Raw genomic sequence first — 23,525 nt, 5'->3', positions numbered from 1 at the left:
TGAGATACAATCCTTTATGTTGGAAATGAAAGTTACATACAACTAGAGTACAATTAAAATATACCATATAGTTCAACACTTAATTCCTCAAATGTGTAAAATTAACAAGCTTCTACTGTCATAGATATACAATTTTTCCATATTGTGAAAAGGATTTTTCAAATTAAATACAGGTAACAATATTCTGTAGTTATATTTTATGACTGTGTTTAAATGAGAGGGTTGTATAATACTCACATTGTCAAATGTACTCACTAATGCCTTGGAAATTGCACACTTCCCCTCCTTTTCCAAAATAGAATCTCATTTCCATACTGAAGTCTATTATGCCATATTGGAAAAGTGTTTTACTTTCTAACAGGATTTTCATAAAATTAAAAAATAGCATAATATCATGGCATTAAGATGACTTTTCCACTTATGCCCACGTAGAATTTAATCTGGATATCAGACAGACATGTCAGAACCAATTTCCTAGACTTTTGTCTTATTGTACACGCAAGATGAATGATTACAGTATTTTACAAAACAGAAAAATCTCGGAACCTTACTAGAATTATAAATGTAATGATTAAAAATTAAAATCATAACAGAATCAAATTGTGATCTCCAACATTTATTAAAATCTTTTAAAGTTCATAAACGACAACAAAGTTACTGTAGAATTTATCGCATACAGCTAGCATACAGCAGCATGTCCTTGGTCTAAATGAAATACAAAAGATTTTAACATTTTCATACAAAGGATTTCTTTAAATTTATTAATGTGACGATATATTTTTGTTACATAAAATTTGCTACAGCAAAGTATCTTATACTTTTCTTGCACATATGTAAATATGGGTGGACAAAGACTGCATTCAGTGTCAGCCTCCTAATGACGTTGTGCAAAAATGCTCAACAACCTAAACATACAGAATGTTGGATGGGACGTTTCATACTCTTTTGTAAAATGTCTACAAAGGCTTCTCTTAAAGGAGTGTCATACAGATTAAAAGGAAGGAATGCCAGCGGTTTCTTTGCACTGACATCCAAACAAATACAATGGCTATGTATCAAGATAGCTCTTTTTTTGTTTAAAAACAATTCATCCTCGTATGCATGTAAATTTATCATAAAATGTGAGTCTAGTTTCAACTGTTTAGATGTGCTGTTTTAAGACAGGTCACTGAGACAGCCAGAATCAAGTGTACAAATAAAACTACTATGAATAAGTTTAAAAGCAACCCCCAAAAAAGTGCTGAGCCACTGATTATTAACATTGAAATAAATGTGTAAAAGTGCCCAAAGCTAGCACATGGTAGCAATACCTTTTAAGTCAGTTGGTGAGAGTATACAAAACATAATTAAGCCCAAATACTTATATCTGTGTGACCATACATTCTGTTGGATTGAAAGAAAGTAGGTTAGAAATGAAGACACAACGCAACTAAAATAAACCCAGCTGTTGCAGTTTTTAAACTTTGTCTCTTTTCTTCGTGAATGAAGTGCTGTAATTAAAAAGAAAATGATTGTAGCAGTACTCCATCCTCAGTTTACTAATATAGTATACCAGAATAAAAACTTGGCAATTACCTCTTATTCTTAACAGCTAACAAAAAAATAACCGTGTTCATCCAGCAATGCATCTAGAACATTACTTTGCATTTGCTAAACCATTTGTTTTTCATAGCTAATGGCAGAGCGCATTTTGCTTTTTGTGGTGTGGTGGTTTTGATTTTAATGGATGCCTTTTTTAATCAAAAAAGGCTCAAAACAAGGAATACTTTGGGAGCCCAAATATTGGCTTTTTTTTTTTTCCTAAAAAAACCCAAAACAAAACAAAACAACAACAAACAAAAAAAACAGTGAATCGAAATGAATCATATTGTCTACAATACTGACCAAAACTTCCTTTTAAGAGTTTAGGGTTCATGTTCTTAAAAAGCCATTTCATACCTGCCAACTGAAATGCTGGTAAGTTGACTTGGTTAAATATGGTCCAAAATCCAGACCAGGTGGAATTACTCCCTCTCCCGAGACTGTAAGCTCTCCGTGGTACAGTCTGGTTATGGCAATTTACCTACTGCCTAGGTGGGAAATACAAAGGAAGGAGGCAGTGACGAAAACTGCAGGGATGTAGAAAACCAAGGCACGGGGTCTAGCTACTGTCCCCTACTTAAGCCATCCAATTGATTCTACTGAATTTTGGTCAGTCTCCAGGAGAAATGTTTTTAAGTTAATTTAGCAGACATTTATATGGCGATAAATACTACCTTCAAAAATGCTAAAAATGTTGGCTAGGTTTAGTCTGAGCTACTAAAAAATTATTATAAATTGTAGCATCAGACACAAGACAGACAAGAATTATTGGCTGGCACAGACTAGAAGCAACATTTATCTTTCACTTCAGTCTAAATCACACTAGCCGCAACACCTTCCATTTCACTCACACAAATAATACATTATTCAAAATAAAATGGAGCGTTCTTGGGTAAAAAACTACTTCATTTTAAAGGGGGAAAATGAACAATACACAGAAACGAAGAACGACAGAAACCAAAGTTAAGTAGGAAAGTGGTCTATTATTCTGTGTTACTGCACAAACAGTGCTTGCTTAATTGTGCCTAGTTAGAAGGGTTGGTGCAAACTGCACACATGGAAGATGGCAATAAAGACCTCAGTCAGCTTTGTGGAATGAAGTAACTAGGTAACTGTTTTGACATATGATGGTCTCAGCTCCACCTCATCTGTTAACAGAGTGCAAAGATCCCAATGTGAGCCCTGATGTCATCTTGTCCTCTTACGCCTACTAAAAATCAGCAAATTCTTTTGCACATTTTTCTGTTAGAGACGCACGAATATCTTCTTCTTCATAGTCATCAAAGTTGCTGGTATCTCCAGGGCCTCTGCACTTTGGTATGAACGGAGCTTCTACCTGTATTTCGTGAGGAAAAAAAAAAAAGCACGTGAAATATTATTGGCCTAATATCTTTAGATTGAACACCGTGATAATGAGCACAACAATACTCCCATTACTCCTCAAATCCTGCCAAGAAAACTGCTATTACAGTGAACCACCTTAAAGTCGTGGCACATACATAAAACCAGCCTAAGAAGGTGCAGGCCTAGATGTAGGAATCCAAATTGAAAAAGACTAATATCTCACAGACAAACATCAATAAAAAATTATTTCCACTTCAAAGTTTAGTTCTCTTCTTGCAGAGGAGACCCTGCTCTCAGCCCATCAGCTGTGTGGTGCAGGTCCCGGCGTGGCGAGGGCTGCCTCTAACAGTCGCACGGCCACGGCAGAAGCGGAGAAGTAGACTGATTGCCATCAAGACTGCTCAAAAATCTCAGGGATGTTTAGAACCCCTCTCCTCCTACTTACCAACAATCCCCTATTTCCAAACAAAAACTAACCTAATACAAGTTTAAAACAATTTGTTCTGCTTCTCCTACAAAGTTCCTCCGAGGACCTAACCGTGAGAAGTGAAAGCCTTCTCAAAACTAGGTCGCAACTGAGAGGCAAGCAATGGCTCGAAGGGGTCACTAAAAGATTGTACAGAAAGCCAGTGCAGCTCCAATTAATGATGGAAAACCCCTTCTGGTAAAGACTGCCTGCATATCCTCTCAAATCCACATACACGCTCGATTAGCCTTGAGATTTGGCGCTTCTCGCATCACCTGTACGGCAGTGAGCCATTCACACTCAGGTATTGGAACCAGTCGTCTTCCAAGGACCCTCTTAACTGCTGCTTCTTAAAGTTTAGGGAACCTGCAGCTTTTTGAGGTTGACCTCAAAAATAAAATCCTTGGGTCTAGCTACAACTTCACAGTCTCAATCTCTCCGTCCCAATTGGTGCACTTCAGTCTCTACTCATCTTGGAAGTTAAACTAAAGATGACCTTAAACAAAGGCACAGGTCTGCGCAGGGAAATACCTGCATTTTTACTGGCTGACAGCTTATACTGTCCCTACACAGTCAGGGGGAAAAAAAAAAAATTGAGAAAAAAGAATGAAGAAGGAGTTGTTCCCAACTTGCAGACACTTAAATGCTATTTTAGGTAACAGACTACTAAATTCCACCTTCACTCAGCTAATATTAATTAAAATCTTAATCCTCCTAGTCTATCACACCTCAAAGTTCAAAATGAAGCTTAATTATTTTTTTAAATAACCTAAATTTTAGAGTCAACTGCATGCTGAAAGAAGGAATAAGCAGAGTTCGGGGTTGATGGGAGGCAAAGATGAAGAATGGATGGTAAGGAAGGAACCAGAGAGAACGGACGACCAGGGAGAAGGCGAGATACTCTACTGAAACAGCGCTAGGGCAAACTGGAGTTGGAGGCATGATTATCAGTACCACAGTCCTCCTTCTCATTTGACAGGTGCCTGAGTTATGCACCTTTATGGTAGGCAAAATTATTGAGGTGATGCAAATTTAAACCAAGGTGTGCGTGAATCAGTAAATTAAAGAGGTACAGCACAGACTAACTAATACAAATTGAACTCTGCTGACTTTGGGTGATAACACTATACAACCCCAAGAAATAACACCAACTTTCTGCACGTATAGTGCTACATACAATTCTGCATGCATGTGCTACAATTGTCATGCATGTATCCTTTTGTTCCTAAAACAATAGATGTGTTTAGGCGATTTATGCTGAGAGAATACACAGCCTGTGTACATACCCAGCCCACAAAGCCACACGTTTACCATTACCTGAATTATGTCTCTGTGTCTTCTCAAATTGATTTTCAATTACTACCTTACAACAAAGCTCAGGGCACAAGAAATCTCTTATTTACTGCTGGAATTTTAATACATGCTTACATAAGATGCCTCAGACTTTTTCCTACTATCTTCACTAAGAAAATCGCTAAAGAGAGATAGCAGGAGATAATACTGATTTATAGTAGAAATACCTGTTTGGCCCTAAGTACAGCTGTATTATCAGGCAGCATTTTAATCAACAGCTACGCAAACACACAAAGAAAACAAGACTTGATCTTATCTGAAATATTAAGTAATTGGCTGGTTCACTTATGACTGTAGCATAACAAATTATTCACATTCCATTAGCTGCCAAGGAACAGCACGTTTATTCAGAAAAATACAGGCTGTGGTAACAGCCATTGTGAAAACCTGGTATAAACCCAAAGTTTACTGCTGTATTTCTATGACTGTTTAAATGACAGTAACCCATGCTGTTGTTTCAGACCCTTAGTATTACAATATTTATTCCTTATAATTAGGAGCTTCAAACTTACTCAACATCAGTTTTCACAATCCTTTAAAACTAGTAATAGCTATTCTGAATGTACTACTAGTTCACGTTTTAAAATATTTCTTGTTTCTGTGAAAGTAATTCTCTACAGCAGTGCACTAGCAATGCTAAAAATATTTAGTACACTATTAAAACACTCTGATTTAATATTATGGGGCCTGGGTGTCCCCTAACGGCATACTGGGGAATGAAACTCAGCACATATAAAACCGCCCTGTAAACAGGCATTAAGAAAGCAAAGAACAGATAATTACAATTCTGCAATGGGGAATCTTTTCTTAACACATCTATACTTAATAAATAGAAAGAATACAAGATGTGTTAATTCTACCCTGTCTTCTAGTAATTAATACATTAGTGAATACTACAACAACTGTACTGTCAGTTTATGTAGCCAAACAACCAGTTTCTTTTTAGAAACTATTGTTAGTATTTAGGTCTGGCCTTTAACATACTGCTGCTACAGACGAAAGTTCATGCCTCTATAATCAAGGCTGTTAGCATTTCAACATCATCAACCAGTTCCTTAATGTGTTACCGCTTGACTCTAACCTTTTACCAGTATCTAGACATAAAGTTATTTCTCCACCTGAGACTTCTGAGACACCACCAATGAAGTTATTTTAGTCTTTTATTGTTGTCTATTGAAAAAAAAAAAGAATTCAGAGGTTGCACCTGAGAGAAAAAATAATTTCTTAAGAACCTGTTTCTAGTAACTCACTACTATACAGATACTTAACTTGGACTCTACCTTGAAGGGGAAAGGGAGCTTTGGAGCTACTGGAAGACAGACCTAGACTGAACTGTCATCATCCTCATCCCTTTCCTCAGTTTCCTCTCACAGCTCTGCTTCACTCATCCTGGCAGCCACTAATGTGCTCCTCTCAAACCAATATGTTAATGGCTGCTCGTGCTCTGAAAATATTCTCAGTTCTCTCTGTTGCTTTCATTCCTATGCAAGCCTGAAGTTCATGGTGCAAACTGGGCACAGACTTTCTAAAAACCACATCGCAAGTCATGTTGGTAAAGCAGGGCAGAAAACCATTCTAACAAATGCCAGAAGACAGCGTTCAGCAGGGCTCTCTCCATTACCGCAGCTTATGGAACCGCAGTCAATTCAAGTGCGGCGTCAGAAGGGAAAAACTCCTCAGTAGATGGTGAGGACTGAATAGACACTCTTGACATCTGACCCTGTCCCAATCACAGATCAAGGAAGAACAAGGAGGAGGGAGCATACTTCTTTAGCAGAAAAAGAAAAGCTCCAGCTTTGGCTAGAGCTCCTCCACACTGAAGCACAGTCTGACTGCTAAGAACTAGCTGGAAAGGAAAACAGATTCCTCTCTGCTGTGGAGGAGTATTTATAGATGCCACTATAGCAGGGGTTAAATAAAAAGCGAGAGAGGCGGGAGATGGCTCCTTCTGAGATATTCCAGAAATAGACTACAGCACAACACCTGTTAGGAGAACACGAACGTGCACAGAGGTCCAGGATAAAATACCAACAAGAAACAAACATAATTCGATCAATATAAACTCTTCAGAATGTTGAGGACTGAACTACTTTCACCTTTTCTTACTTTAATTAAAAGTGATAGATAAGCAGAATAATTAGAAATTTTACTTCAACCCCGTAAAGACCTGTATAATAGTTTTGATCGGTTAGGGTCTTACCTTTCTCTGATAAATGGCAATCCAATCTGTAGTTGCAAACCACTTGTGATTCTTTATGTCATTTACACCATTCTTGAGATTTCCATATCGTTTGGTCAAATCTACCTGGAGTAAATTTCTTAGAAGATCCTTTAGGTCTGAACTGAAGTGTGATGGGAACCTTACCTAAAAATATACATCCACAACATTAAAAACAACATAAAAATTTGATTCTTCCCCCTGTGAAATAAAACAGCGTTCACACAGAAGGAAACATTAGGGCCATTCTCTGTTCTTCCTCTAAAAACAAATCAAGCAGGAATGCATGAAAAGAGAGATGATTATTGTTGCACATGTATTTCCGTTTCACAGAGCCTTTATCAGTAGCACTACCTTGTGCATTTATTGGCTTTTGAACTGAAATCTAGATCTGATTGAGTTGAGGAAAAATATTCATTTAATGTAATGAAAAAAAAAAGCTAAGTTTAACTTGGTGTCTCACCTCAGATCATTCTCAACTATTTTCTAGGAAAAAATTCTTAGATTGTATTACATACACACAGGAGATACAGTACAGCAGAGAATATATATAGCATATAAATATATAGACATAATTGGAAATAACATTCAGCAATCGTTACAATTTAATCTGGAACTTTATGCTGTACTGTAATCTATTTCTGATAACTAAATACACCAACATCAAAAGTCTTACGTAAATAACACAGCACTATCTGAAGATAGCACGAGTGACTTGCCAATACAATTAATTCAAACCTCTCTAAGAAATATTTGAAGAAGATTTATGGGATGTAATTACATAGGGTTTTACTAGCAAAGGATCTACTGACACCATTTGAGATGGACGAGAGAAAAAAGGGGAAAAAGAAGAGGCAGAAAGCTGTATTTGTCATTCCCATAGGTTCAGCATTTGACACTCCCTGTAGTTAGCTGATCAGTTACGACATAAATGCAGAACATGCCATTATTTAACATAAAAAGGTGTTGCAAAAATCAAGAGGTCTGATAATCGAGGACACCGCTTCAGTTCACTTGTCAACATGGCTCTACTGTAGCACATGAGAAACTCACAGGTTTTTATGAATGTAGTATCTAGACGGGCGAGAAGTAAGGAAATATTAACTCCATTCTTTAAGCAGAGAACTAAGTGCATGAGGTAGATTAAATGAAAGACTTAAGGTTATAAAGGGAACATACTGCTAACTGAGACCCGAATGTTAGTTTCCATAGTTCAAGTCCAGTGCTGTTTCTGCAAGCATCCGTCCACGGACACAGTAAAGGCGGCAGATGATCAATGGTACAAATGTCAAACAAATTAGACAGAATTGCAAAAAATGCCCAAGTTTTTTTTAGTTTAGGAGATAAATATTTCTTTAAAAATATATCTTCATAAACGAGTTCCCATATATTCATCGAGACAGCTGAAGGGTCACAGTATTACAACCTTCAACCACCTTCTTGATTTGAATAAGATCCTAGACAGGAATGTATCTCCTTGCAGCGCACCACAGGGCCTACTGAGGCATTTCTCTTGATTAGAATTACAGAAGTTCGTACGGCGAGGCATGGCATGTGTTTATGTAGGGACAAGGAGGAGAAGAACCTTAACAACTCAAGCACAAAGAAACATGAAGAGACAACACTGGCTAGAAGGAGAACCGACAGAATGATCACATTTTCATGCTACCTGGCACACAGAGATATTCATGAAAAATTAAAGGGAAAAGCTGGAAACGCTTTTTAAAATTCTTATGCAACAATGAAAGCTGAACAGAACATTAGACACATCTTGAACTACAGGACTAAAGGTGTAAAGAAACCTACTATGAATTATGGAAACTCTTTAGAGCTTCTCAAGAGCTGCAAAAATACTTCTAGAAAAGAAAATAGCTAAGCTCATTATGCACACACCTAAATAGTTGTTGGATCATTTTTATCCAAGCATAAAAGATGTAATACCACAATGTCTGTAAATTTAATAACTTGCGTTTCAAATTTGAAGGCAGGGAACAGATTTTTAGAACTTTGATTTTTAATATTACTGCAACAATGTCTGCACTTAAGAAGTATACATTACAAACTTTTCCCCATATTCTTTCCAAACTGCTCACTGCCTAGTAGCCAGCAAATTCTGCATCTACTCCACGCAAAAACCACGTTCTGCAAAGACAAAAAACCTGCATTTGCGAAAATACACAGAGCCTTCACTCACCTTGCCAGACACAATCTTCTCGTAAATTTGAATGGGCTGATCTGCAAAGAATGGGGGATATCCAGCTGCCATTTCATAGATTAACACTCCTAATGCCCACCAGTCCACTGCCTTGTTGTAACCCTAGATAAAATGAGAAATACCACTGCTAGTACGTTTCTAACATAGTTTAAGGTATTCATCTATGGAATACAAAGAAAGCAAATGCATTATTGCTTGTTTCATACAGAACTTACAGCCTAGTTCAAACCAAAATGAAGCTTGTAGATCCCAACAACAATTTACGTAAAACCTAATACAGTGATGAGTGAAACAGTGATGAAAGTGAAACATTTTGCACACATTCCTGTGCTGAGCTTCAGTGATGTCTTTACACTGATGTGACAAAACTCCCTAACTGACAGAAATGGGCACTATTTGTTTATTTAATTATTTAAAGTAAAAATAATCTTGTTACAGAATGATTGAAGCTTCTTTCAAATCTTAGATATTTCATTAAATATAACAACACTTCCTATCTTGTATACCATCACCTTTTTGCTAGATTATCCACATTTCAGAACATTCATTTTCATATTTAGTAAACTAGCTACGAGAGCTTAAAAGTTTAGTTTATTAGCTGTTATAGTCATTTATGACCTGATCTTTAAAGCCTGAACATAAAATCATCAGTAAATCCTATTTAATATTAAAGAAAAAATAACCAACCACAAAACCCCACCAACCCCATCAAATTTTATTTGTGCTCTCTGACATCTTTTACAAAGCTCGGGGCTAAGACTGTCTTCCCTGAAAAATCTACTATGGAGAATTGGTAGTAGACACGTTGCAGTTTCTTCTGCTGCTTTAGCTGCATAGGGGCAAAAAGTCTGCAAATAATGAACACTTTCTCCCCAAATAAAAAAAAAATACATCGGTTTACTTTTAAAGACCTGCAAAGGGGATTTAATTAAACCACATATTAAATGCATAATTTAACATTAATGATTGTTTATATCATAAGCACTTCCCTAACCTATAAGGATATTTTTCCTTCGCAAAACATAAAGGGTTCAGCGGAACAGCTATACGATAAATAGTATTTCTTCTATGTTCGAACACTTAGTGCAAGTTCCAGACACAAAATGATCAACAGTAAGCTTAGACTGCATGTACTTTATGTGTAAACCCAGAGGTTTGTCATGTTTGATTTCATGTAAAGTGCCTTAAACCTGAAACACTCTGCAACTAGTTATTTAATGACGAGTGGCGCTCCTCAGGGGTGGGTACCGGGACTGGTGCTGTTTAACATCTTTGTCAGTGGGATTGAGTGCACCCTCAGCAAGTTTGCCAATGACACCAAGCTGTGTGGAGCGGCTGACACACTAGTGGGTAGGGATGTCCAAAGGGACCTGGGCAGGTTTGAGAGGTGGGCGCATGAGAACCTCATGAAGTTCAACAAGGCCAAGTGCAAGGTCCTGCACCTGGGTCAGATGCAAATACAGGCTGGGGAGAGAATGCATTGAGAGCAGCCCTCAGGAGAAGGACTTGGGGGTGTTAGTTCAATGCGACCCAGCAATGTGCGCTTGCAACCCAGAAAGCCAACCGCATCCTGGGCTGCATCAAAAGAAGCGTGGCCAGCAGGTTGAGGGAGGTGATTCTGCCCCTCTGCTCTGCTCTGGTGAGACCCCACCTGGAGTACTGCATCCAGCTCTGGGGCCCCCAGCATAAGGAAAACGTGGACCTGTTGGAACGGGTCCAGAGGAGGGCTGGAGCACTTCTCCTATGAAGAAAGGCTGAGAGAGATGGGGTTGTTCAGCCTGGAAAAGAGAAGGCTCATGGGAGATCTTACAGTGGCCTTCCAGTACTTATAGGGGGCCTACAGGAAAGATGGGGGAAAGACTCTTTATCAGGGAGCGTAGTGATAGGAGGAGGGGTAACGGTTTTAAACTGAAAGAGGGGAGATTTAGATTAGATATTAGGAAGAAATTCTTTGCTGTGAGGGTGGTGAGGCACTGGAACAGGTTGCGCAGGGAGGTTGTGGATGCCCCATCCCTGGAAGTGTTCCAGGCCAGGCTGGATGGGGCTTTGAGCAGCCTGGTCTAGTGGGAGGTGTCCCTGCCCAGGGCGGGGGGTTGAAACTAGATGACCTTTAAGGTCACTTCCAACCCAAACTGCTCTATGATTCTGTGACTACTGATTCATCCAGTATGTGGTTCTTGTTACCTCTGGAGCTCCTGTTCTAGTCTGTTAACACTTCAGAATGTAATCATTCAGATCTGCTGTTCTGATGCTAGTTAAAAAAAACTAATTACAGATTCTTTAAATACTTTTTTACCCGACAAGTTAAATGGCAAGCATATGTAGAAAGTTCTGTACAGTTATGTGAAAATCCATGCTTTGAAGTAAGTTTTAGTATACCAACAAAATATTTACAATGCAATTTTGTATTGCATTTTGTATAATTCATAAGGAGTTGTCTAGTCAAGATTTGAGTTTAAGTATCAGTAATTGCTTATCCCTCAGAGCTTAATAATTGGATGCTAAGTTTTAACTGCATCAAATGCATGGCTGAACAAGACGACGAAGTACCTTGCTGAGAATTATTTCAGGTGCCAGGTATTCTGGAGTCCCACATAACGTCCAAGTTCTTCCTTTTACTCTTTTTGCAAAGCCGAAGTCCGTGACCTGTGATCAGAAGAAATAAGTTGACTGTAAGTGCACTTCTACAAACAAATTTAAAATTAAGTACTTTTGAAATATTTTGGAAAACTATTTCATACAGAGTAAAAATTCGTTTCTCAAATCACATAGTATCATACAGTCAAATGCACGTTTAGTAGCCAGTCCTTTTGGTACTTCTAATGCAGACAGATAGAAGGTTTCTCATGATAAAAATCGATAAATAACACAAAACACGTATTTTCCCCCTGACACAAGCTCCTATTTATAATTTAAAAAATCAGTGGGAACTATGTCTTACTAATCTTCCACATGTACTGCAATTACATTGATAATTTTTCTTATGCTTTTCACATCAGTCTGTTTATACTGCTGAAAGTTTAAAGAACATGAATATGAACAAGTTATTTATCTTATCCTTAGTTAACAAATAAATGAATCGCAAAAAGGGTCAAGATATCCACCAGTCTTGTAAATTTAGAATTTTATTGCATAAATGTATAAAGGTTATACGTAAAATTAGTGTGGGAATAAGACAACATAGAAGAGGTCTTCCAGTAACTTCTGGTTCTGAACATCTCTGAAAGCATCACCGGAGTCAAGCTTGTTTATTTGAGGACTGGGGGAGCGGGGGGGTAAATGTATTCACAAATGGCAAGTTCTTGGCCATTATAAATTCTTCATTTCACTTGTCATGTTTTCTGCAGTAAGTTTTCAGAACTCTGTATGCAGTATCTTCCTCTCTGTGATTTTTCCTGGACTGTATTGTGGAATAGATATGGAGGCCAGGGAGTTACATGTGAAATTCTGGGATCAGTTTCAAGATACCAAGTCTATGCTTGTTTGGGGATCTGTTTCTTTTGTTTCCTCCTTCCTGGTATCATTTTCAACCCATTCCCTGGGAAAATATAGTTTACCACAATGACAATCATTGCTAATTATGCAATAACATGTGCTGATGTTTCTGATACACGAATGTCACGTTTTAACAAGCCAAACTCCAAACTATCAAGGCAGCTTTTGCTTCATTTTTGGTAGAAACAACAGCAATCACAGCTGGAACTGAATGGAGAGGGTGACGTGCTGACTAAACAGACCTGCTTCAGTCAGCAAAGAATCAGTTCTGTGTTTTTGAATGCACATCAGTCTACATAAGAAGAATATACTGCAGACATGGGACAAACGGTAATGGCTTTAAAATTCAAAAAGAAAATGAATGGAGTTCCTTAACAAAATTTAATTGGAGCTGCAGTATCAACATATGAAGACAAACGCCCCCCTCTGTTCAGAAGCAGAATCGAAGCAGCCTCACACGGGGAGAGGGACTGCTGGACACATCAGCGTTTGCAGTTTGCCCACCACCACAAAAACACACTGGCGCATATAGAGTCACCAATTCTGGACAAAGCCAGTCATAGCTTGACGTTAATGGTGCTCCCTAAACACATTAATAGAACTTCTATTTCTCTTCTCCCTACAGTGTTATTTTATTCTCCACGCAAAATTATTTCACAGTTATAAACAACCTAAGATACGACTCCTTTCCAATTCACTCAAACATTTTTATTATGTATTTTCCTGTTAGATTCTGCTATGGCAAAAGGTGACACAATGAGGAAAGAGGAGCTTCTATAGTTTAAGGACTGCAAAGCGTTGCAGAGTGCTTGTTCCTCTATACCACCTTTGCCATTTAGAGCAAAAACAAAAGCACAAAAACGGAAGATGAGGAGGTGCTGTGAGAGGCTGCTGTAAAAACAAAGTCATCATTTGCAGCACTGCAATCCTGATCTGATCTCAACTCAGCTCTTACTCCAGATGTGCTGAGAAAGTTAGGATTCTCCAAGGGTAGGATTCATCTAACCAAAATTAAGTACCATAGTGCCAGTGTTCACATCCAAGCTGGTTATCCTAAACTGCTTATTTAGACAATGCAGAGAACCAGACATTTTATGGCACCTTCCGTCTTGTTCTAGGGCAGAGGTATAAAATAGGTCAGATGAACAGAGCCATGTAATCACCTACTTCTCACCACAGACCCCAAGGGAAACCTCGACAACTCGCTCCACTGCAGAGAGCTCCATTGCGCATACCTAATTTTAGTCAGAGGGAGGACAATCCAATGGTTTTAACCATAAGTAAGCAGCAGGGTATTGTAATGCTCCCTGAATACATGCTAACATGCCAACCAGCTTCAGACCATTTATTCTAAACACATTTACTAGAAGTACCTAACCCTACACAAGACTCCACTCCCTAAATATATGAAGAATATCATACCTGGATGTATCCTTGCTGATCAATTAAAAGATTTTCAGGCTTTAGATCTCTGTAGATGAGGTCTAATGAATGGAGGTACTCAAATGTTAGCACTATCTGAGCTGCATAAAACCGTGCATGTGGTTCACTGTGAAGAATTAAAAGAACATTAAGTACCCCGATACTATGCTAAGATACTAAAACAACCATGTAACTGCCAGGGACAGACAAATTAACTATCTTTTAACTGGTTCTTTTACTGTGTAACAGGAAAAAGAAAAAAGCACAAACAGCAAACATCTTAGAATTTATACACTTATTCCCTAAATTTAATTTAAGTCTTGCAGCTAAAATACACATGCAAATCACATCCCACAATAGAGAGCTTAAACTTTAAATTTTACTTTTAGAAACTATCGTCAGTTTCAGTGACAATATGCATAGGAATTCCAAGATTCTATTGTGCGCAGATCACAAATGCCTGCTTTAACTAACTGAAAAATAAGAAATAATTACAACTTTTTCATTGCCTGACTAGTTAAATCCACTGAAAGAGGGGTAAATTAAATGCACTTACCCCTTCAGAATTTTTTCTTCAATACTGACAAATTTTATAAAACCCTCTTCCCAAATTAGCGACATAAGCCTTTTTAAAGGAATAATGTCATTAATACTCTTACCTGAACCTTCCGATTCTTCTTAGATGTGAAAACATTTCACCACCAGGAACATACTCCATTACCATGTATAAATTAGAATTGTCCTAAGGAAGCAAGTAAACACACAAAATACATATTAGGCATCCTATAGTCTCTGTAATTCCTACACAGAGTATATTTTGTTAAAGAATGAAAATGAAAAATTGTAGCCATCCAATGACCTTAACAAATACAAAGCAACACAGTTAGAAATTCTCAAAAAAGTACAGACGCGTGACAAAAGGAGCATCACATACCTCAAAAAAATCTATTTTAAAGTAAATTTAAATAAAGATAATTAGTGAGTTCTAGACACAGAATGGTGTGTAAGTACCCTGAAGGAAGAGAGGATAAGATGCCTACTGCAAGACAAGACCTTGCACTCTTCAAAATTCGAAACTGACAACCCGAGGTTTGTCATCTCCCACAGCCCCAGCCCCAAACCCGAAAACTGTAAAGATTAAGGTAGAACATGTTTGTTCATTTTAAATGGTATTAAAAAAGGAAAAAAAACGTAAAAGAAAACGGAGAAGGAAATACACAGAGGACACCTACCACACTATAGATTAGGAAAAGACTCAATTTCATTACAGACTGACTAGCACATACTGTCATGAAATCGGAAGCTAACCTCAAAGTTCTCTCCTTCGTGGTTAAGACTGTCATTAAGACCTACCTGCCGCAGGTATACATCTCAAGGAAAAATTTGCAGAACAGCTACAAATTTACCATATATTGGTACAGAAATACATGCTTTGGTTTCTCTCAAAGACAGACTGATGCCTAAAAGCTCCCTGCTGTATACAGAAGCCAGTTTCCCCCCCCCCAAAACAGGGGAAATTTCTAAGAGTTTAATTTAATTTTTATTTATTTATTTGGAGATATCCTTTCAATCATCACCTGGTGAACTGAGGTGCGTGCAAGTGTGCCCACAACTGCAAGGACTCCTGGCAACGGTGCCAAGCGAAGCATCTTTGAAAACAAAAATAGTTAAACTATTGTACTGTAGAAGTTAAATGTTTTAGTATCTAAAGTTTGAGCATCTCTTTCCCTGAAACCCAAACAACTACTTTCAAAATAGTGATTACCTTAAAAGAATACTCCAGTTTTACAAGGAAAGGAAAGTTCACTGCTTGTAATATTCTCTTCTCATTCAGTGTGTGTTCTATTTGCTTCAGTTTGACAACCTGGGAGAGAAAAAACAATCTTCAGTTTAAGTGTGACATTTTATAGTTATGGATAATTTTTTCAGTGCAAAACAATTAGTTGAAAACAAGCTTGTAACTTTACAGATAATGAAAAACCTTATGGATTACTAGCACAATAACAGTGCCGAGAAAGGATTAAGAAGTCTAACAACATTTTAAAGAGTAATATTCATGCAATACGGTTTGCATTAGAAAACACTAGAAACAGTGTTTCCTACTACATGCTGAGTATAGAAATCAGTAAGGAAAACATCTCTTTACATTTTCTTAAGAATTGTTTGTGATTGTAATGGAGATACTTTTGCAGCAAGATAACAGTTCAATAAAATCCATTTGATCTTTGGACCCTTTGCTAAGAAAGGCAGGACACTGTCAGACACATTTCATTGTGAATTTTGTTATGTGTGACCAGTAGCAAACTGACTTGTTCTACACAGCTCACACATGAGTGAGGAGAAGACTACAGAGAACACAAATTCAAAATTTCCGTTCTTATAAACAATAGTTCCTTCTGCTAGACCTTTCAATGGGTCTTTTGCTTAGCAAACTGCTTAGCAAAAGTATTAAAAAAAAATTAAATGCCACCTTCTTGGAATCCGTTATAATGTTATGCTGCTAACAAGGCAGCAAGTGGCAGATTTCTGATCATTGCTCTCTCAGTAATTAACAGTTGGTTTCCTTGTATTAAACCCCAATGTTGCACAATCAATTCTTTCCATTTACTTAATCCCTACTGCAAAATTCATCTATGTCTCATTTTGAGAATGGCATGATTTCCAAGTTATGTTTTTTTTGTAGGAAATATGCAGAAAATGTGCAAGAGTGATCAAAACAAGTCTGTTTTTCCATGTTCGGAAATCAAATCCAACTGCTATAAATAACAGATAACCAAGATATTCCAACCCTGACTGAAACTGTGTTTAAATTCAACTTTTATATGCAAAAGGTAGCACCTATAAAAAAAAAACCAAACCACTGCAAAAGAAATACTGAGTTACAAATATTAAGTCTCTTTTTAATCATGGATCTTTAGCAACAAATAAAATTTTTGCTCAGATCAGCTCATTTGTGGGAAGTATCCCCTTCATCCCTAAAATGCTATGGTACTGGAATGATCTTGGCCATCAAAGCAAGCTACGGTTTTAATATGCTGTTGTGAAGTGTTCAGCTGCAATGCCGGACAAGACTTTACCACCCTGCCTGCATCTTCTGCTGGTTAGACACTGGAGGGTGATGGCAGCAACGCCACAGGCTGAAGCTGCTGTTTAACACTTCATCATATCAAACTGGAGCCTCAGATAACACGGCTTTGCTCACGTTTAAGCCTGAGCTCAGGGCACGTTCAACGACAGCTTCCCGTAGATCAATCAGTATCTGGTAACAGCAGATTCTCCAACATCTTGTTTGTGTCGGAGCTTTAATTAACAAAATTTTCTTTACAAAAGCAATTACGTAAAGAAGCTAGCCACAGCAATGTTATGTTTCGGCCTTCCTAAATCAAGGCAGAGAAAGGAATAACAACCCTACACACAGAACTATTGGCTACATCTATTACTTTTTTTTTTTTTCCCATATCCTGATAAACCAAGTATAAGATTGGATAACAAAGGGACCCACAATATGCTTTCTCTTGTTTTGAGTGAAATGTAAATGAAAAATTATAAGCACACTGCCTAATTTCAGACACCGATATGCTTTCTATAATATACAAAGTGACAGAAATGCATTCTCCCTAAACCATCTCCTACTTTTTGATCAATTAATACAAGATACTAACAGAACGCTAATATAATACATAAATATACCATTATATATGCTAAGTTGAGTTGTATTTCATAAAGGAACACTTCAGACTTCTGATTATAGACTAAATCATCTGATTTTCTAATAGAAGACCGATACGTGGATGCAAACATATTTAATCCTGTGAATCTTTTACTGCAAGTCCACTGCAATCATTAAAAATGTGATTTTTTGCTTTACCAGATAACTTTATAGCTGTGGCTTTCCAATTTATTTTAGGCTGAGAGGTAGTAACGAATTTAATTAACATTTTTTTTTAAATCCTCAGACTATTTTTATGGCAACTTTCTGAAGTAAGATGTAATTTCCTAAATTGCTCCAGTGACAAAGACTCAGCTATTCATGAAAAAGGGTTCAAAGAAAAAACAGCTGAAAATCTGAAATTTGACGCTGGGGTCTCTGTGCAGCAGTGGGCTGCTCATCACACCTCGTGTTACAGCAACACTCCCTGCGGGATGCCACCAGCCATACTGAAGTAGTGATGAGGTAAATTTTCACATCGGTGCAAATAGTCTGGGTTCTCTTTCAGTTGTGCTATGTTGGAATGTCTTTTTAATTCAATCGTATTTTTTTTTAAAATAGAAGTTAGAAACCATTGTTATAGGAGAATTCTGAAGTTGCAAAAAATTAAGCTTTTCCAAGTAAAAAAAAAAAAAAAAAATGCCAGAATTGACACTAAAAGTTAAGTTTACTTCAGTTTCTTCTTGTCTGGCCATTATAAAGCTGTCTTTAATTAAATGACACATTATTCAAGTTCCAGGACCCCAAATCATACACAAAGAATACTGGAACTGCAACTCAGGGAAAACAATTTGATTACGTCACTGTCATAGTTCCATTATACAAAATTACTCAGGAATTTAATAATGCTTAAGTGCAAGAGCCCACATTGCAGCAATGCTGACTTTCATTTTGTCAGTTGCTGATTATTAAGTTCTCTTTGCCAGATTAATATTTTCTTAATATGACCTTTGTTATACTGCAAAGTTCTGTATACTGCCTTATAAGAGCAGCTCTTATATTGAGAACCTTACAATCTACTAATCTAAATAATGTACGTCTGAAAAACTTGTCAAAACCATTAAAAACTAACTGTACCGATACATTTCTTAAAAATACTTAAAAGTTTTGGAATTCTATTTTATTTCAAATTTAAACTTTATCAAATGACACCACTTACTTAATATAAGAGTAATAAGCTGTTAAAAAAATCAGGCTGGAGTAACAATACAGATTCAGCCTACTGCACCTAAGTTTTCAACACAGAAAACGTCTATTACGTGACAACTGTTCCGGGAGAGAGAGACTACTGTTCTATCTATGCAGTTACTCAAGATGCAACAGGATTATTATATAATTATGCATACAAAGAGTAATAACTCATGGGATCAAGAATGGAAAAGAAATTACTCGTGCAAACAATTTGTTAAATTGTGGTTCACAAATGAAAATTCTGAGAACTTCTGATCCAAAGAGTCTTCCAGAATTTTGAGCTACCCTGCAAAAGCGTATTTATTTATTCCTTTATTTTAACTAGAGCACTACCTTTTGCTTTTGCCAAAGAATATATAGGCTACCTTACAAAAGGTAAGCAAAGAATTTAACTGATAACATTTAATTAATGCCTTGGATACTACTTAGAACCTCTTTAGCTCACCATTAATGTTATTGGCCATTGTAAGAATTCTACACAATCCCAACAACTGAATCTGCTGCCTAAAAAAGAAAGTCAACTGTTTAAAGTATTACCAGTATACAAGTGAGATAAGCAAAAAAGCACAGTAAGTGCAACGAAGTTCAGCCAGTTACCAGATCTTTGTCCACATCAAACTTTTGTACCACAAAAACCAGCACAAATTACACCAACCTTCTGTTTGTCCAGTATCTTCATAGCGTAATACTGTTCTGTGGCTTTGTGTTTCACCATCATAACTCTCCCAAATGATCCTGTTCCAAGGGTTTTTTGCCTCTCAAAATCATCTAGGCCAGCAGTATTCTACATGTACAAGAATATAATGACATCATTTACCATTTAATACCCAAAGACAATTTTAACTGTATGAACAGAATTCATTTATGAAAGAAAATTGAGTAAAATTATATTTACTAAAGACAACTATAGCCAACATTACTGCTGTTATAATTTCATGCCTGGCAAATTTTAGCAAGAGATTTTTATATTGCACTCATTAAAATAGAAAAAGACTTAACTGATTTGTATCAACACTTCTATAATTTGTCCATACAGATGACACATGCTTAGTAAGAAACATTTAGGAGTAAACCGATCATGAATTCAAGATGCAGATAAATAACCCCCTCACGCTTCACAAACGAGAATATTAGAACATGCGAAAAACCCCAAGCTCTGGAGACAGCTCTACATGAGAGTTGTCTGGAGCGTATATCACTGAGTAAATTTTCTCAGATATTCATTACCATAGCATTTCAAATGCTGCTTTAAAAACAACAATGACCCTTCCCAAAACCCCAAGTTTAACTTTTAAAAGATTTCTCTCTAACAAGCTCCTTAACCTGCCCCCAAGCCCCATGCAGTAGACTTAATGCTCTTAATTCCCCTTAATACCATGGGGGAAATAATTAAACAGGGCAAGTTACAGATGTGCCAACACTCTGTGCTATAAAAAGCCAGCTAAAACATGCCAATAGATTTTTAAGTCTTGTCATGTTGATGGTGAACATCATTCTCAGTAAGAGAAAGCTGTTGTTCAGTATGAGCATTTCATCAGCTCAAATCCGGAGAAGACCCGAGAGCCTTTGTTGATGAACTTCAATGACAAAACTGACCTTAAAAACGGAAAGGCCTTTAGAAACTGCATTAAACTTATTTCTCTTCTCTGCACCGGTCATTACAGACTGATAACACACTGATAACATCAACAAAAAAATGCAACTGAGAAAATTATTGAATGCTTAAATGACTGGTACCTGAGGGGGGCTTTCCCATTTTCTTAAAAAGTCTTCTTTGGCTTTGGCTAGGAACTCTTTCACTGAAAACACAGAAAAACAAGTGCATTTTAATCAATGTAATTCATCACGGATGCAATGGAGATGCTTTGTTAGTAAGATATGTAAGCTTCATTATCAACTTATTTCTTCAACTTGTAATATGCAATTTTCACCGTGTATAAAAGCAAGCACCAATGCCTCTAGAACTTCTACAATATCTCCAGGTGGTCTCTAAGCTTTCTGGAGTATCTACATCATTCTACACAAATTACTTAAACTACATCAGCTCTAATAACTCACAAAACTGTATACGCAAGCAGGCTTTAAGGTGATGTAAGATGCTCTTAATTTGACTGGGAAAAAACCACAAACACCTGACATTTATAATAGTCATTCCACAAAGACAGACTTTTTATCTATTTTTGTTAAATAAAAGTTACATTTTCTTTCAACTGATTGACCGTAATGTCAATCTCATTGCTTTTTCCCCCCATCACCTTTATTTAAAGGCTGTTTGCAAGCTCAAGTACCAAATGGACAGCAGAAGCAAGCAAAGACAAAGCACAGGGCTACAACGACACTGCACATTAGGCATGCCCACAGTCAGAGAATATATTTTTTATATTGATTTTCCATTGAAATTGAAGGAATGTATAATAGCAAAATTCTGTATGACTGTTTAAAATGTGCACCAACATATTTTGTTCAGATCGTCTTTCAGCTGTTCTATTTTTTTTTATATCAATTATTAGCCAGATCAATACAGATTACTTAATGCACAGTCATAATCGGGAGGAGTTTCAGACATTGCTGTGGTTCTGAAAGAGTAACAGAATCAAGAAGAAAATATCATGCTGTTTTTGTGTTCTCTGAATCATTTCACATAATATAGTGTTAATAACAGTGGATTTTCTGTACTGCGATGTTCTGCCACAAGCAATTTCTAAAAATACTCAAGCAATGTGCCAAGATTATTCTGGTCAATATCTAGAAATAAATATGTTAGCAATTGTATTTTACCTTCTGATGGTCATAAAAAATTAGCTTTACAAGGGATTGTAAACAGTCACCTGATGAATCAGAATTTCTTTTGTACTTTTCAGAGAATACTAGTGTCTACACAGAGACCTTTTCAAAAATTCTCTTATCACTCTTCTATTACCAGGACAGTTGCAGCAGCAGTAAAAGTAATGGCAGCCCTGGAGAAGGCTGTTCGTGAATTTTTTTGTTTTCCCTGTTCCCCGCCGCCCTGCCAAGTGCGCTATGGGACTCCACTATCACAAAATACTCAAGGGAAGTTTATGGCTCCCACCATCACTGGCTCTATAATAGAGCAACACCAATAAAATAGAAATTTCAGAAAGATTGTCAAAAGTTCTGGCAGACCTCAAGGTCAGAAAAGTGTTTAAAGCATGATATCCACTCAGTTATCCACAGCAGATATCCACAAATTTTATTTTAAGAGAGACAAGCAGTATCAGAGACGAGGAAAATATTTATTACCCTAAACTTATGGTGAAGTAGAGTAAGAAAAACATAGTTTATATCAAAGGAAATTTTTTTAATTGGCATTAAAACTTAGAGTTAAAAATATTTCAGTGGGATAATCAGTAAAATGTTTGACATATTCATCCCATATGGGGAAAATATTTCCATTGTTTTTGAATTATGGGGGTTACTCATGTAATGACTTTTAATGATCCCAATTTGAGAAAAGGACAGGATTTCCTGTGGCATGAAATAATTTCTCAACACAAAAAAGGGAAGCTAACCATGTCCAAATTCATGCCTGATGATCCTTCTTCCATTAGAACAGAGATGACTTGAGAAAGTGAAAACTATCAATAAAGTTTTTTAAACATCAATTTATGTCAAAGCGACATGAACATTATTTTCTCTTAATGACAAGAAAAAATCCTGGGATGATCATTAAGATTATGAAAAAGCTGAGCCTTCAAACTTAAGTGGCTGTAGCTTAGAAATAGTTGTTAACTTTAACACTATATAGCACAACCTAAACATGAAATAATTGGTTTCTTTTTTTTCTCATATTATTACAGTACGTACGTCTTAAACATCCCTCATGCTATCTCCATTGTTCAGATAAAAAATACTTTAATTTTCCACATATTTCGCACTGAAATATAATTGTTCAGTATTTATAAAAATATACGATGACATTTACATGTAGTCATCTCTGTCTCCGTTCTACTTACGGAATAAAGAATGCTGTTTATGAAAAAAATGTGATCCAGCTGGAAATACTCAAAGTGTGGAAGCATGAGAAAAATATCTCATTTCTAGAATATCAATAAGCCACAAGCTCTCCTTCAACAAAACTTCTACCTTACTCTACTTTACTTTTGCGTTCTTTTCTTGGAAAGCAGCATTGAACATGTATTTTCAAAATAAACCTACCTAATGGCACTCATTTATCTTAAAATAGCTATCTTTTAAAAACAGTGTCATGTTCTGTGGTGTTTTATTAGAATTACATTTCCTTCCTAAAGAGAAAGTGGGCCAAATTGGGCCTGGTTCTCATTTTCAGAGATCACCTGGGCTCCTACACCACAACACAATTCAGCAGGTGATTTCAAATAGAATTTAGGCAACTTAAGCATATACACTTGAGGCACTTCTGAAAACAGGACTTAGAATTTGAAACAGGATAGATACTTCCGAAAATTACATCTTGATCACAAAACATTAGCTTTTTATATGGGAGAACACATTTCATTTCTGCTTTTCGAGCACACAATCAAAATTTACACCA

At 36.8% G+C, this 23,525-nt stretch overlaps 1 protein-coding gene across 3 annotated transcripts in view; it reads right to left on the bottom strand.

The window, feature by feature from the left end:
- The window catches only part of PRKACB (protein kinase cAMP-activated catalytic subunit beta), a 76,860-nt gene continuing 53,335 nt past the window's right edge, over nucleotides 1-23,525 (bottom strand). For all 3 annotated transcript variants that reach the window (XM_063345353.1, XM_063345351.1, XM_063345354.1), the window contains exons 2-10: nucleotides 20,732-20,793; nucleotides 19,650-19,778; nucleotides 15,860-15,958; nucleotides 14,754-14,836; nucleotides 14,095-14,221; nucleotides 11,728-11,823; nucleotides 9,157-9,279; nucleotides 6,945-7,109; nucleotides 1-2,917 (exon numbers count right to left, since the gene is read on the bottom strand). In XM_063345353.1, coding sequence (XP_063201423.1) covers nucleotides 2,792-2,917; nucleotides 6,945-7,109; nucleotides 9,157-9,279; nucleotides 11,728-11,823; nucleotides 14,095-14,221; nucleotides 14,754-14,836; nucleotides 15,860-15,958; nucleotides 19,650-19,778; nucleotides 20,732-20,793 — 1,010 coding nt within the window. In that variant the 3' untranslated portion in view covers nucleotides 1-2,791. The remainder of the gene's footprint in view (nucleotides 2,918-6,944; nucleotides 7,110-9,156; nucleotides 9,280-11,727; nucleotides 11,824-14,094; nucleotides 14,222-14,753; nucleotides 14,837-15,859; nucleotides 15,959-19,649; nucleotides 19,779-20,731; nucleotides 20,794-23,525) is intronic.

This window comes from Chroicocephalus ridibundus, chromosome 8 (genome assembly GCF_963924245.1).
Source record: "Chroicocephalus ridibundus chromosome 8, bChrRid1.1, whole genome shotgun sequence".
Classification (NCBI taxonomy): domain Eukaryota; kingdom Metazoa; phylum Chordata; class Aves; order Charadriiformes; family Laridae; genus Chroicocephalus; species Chroicocephalus ridibundus.
Note: the sequence above shows the minus strand (reverse complement) of the source record. Positions and strands in the feature narration are given on the sequence as shown.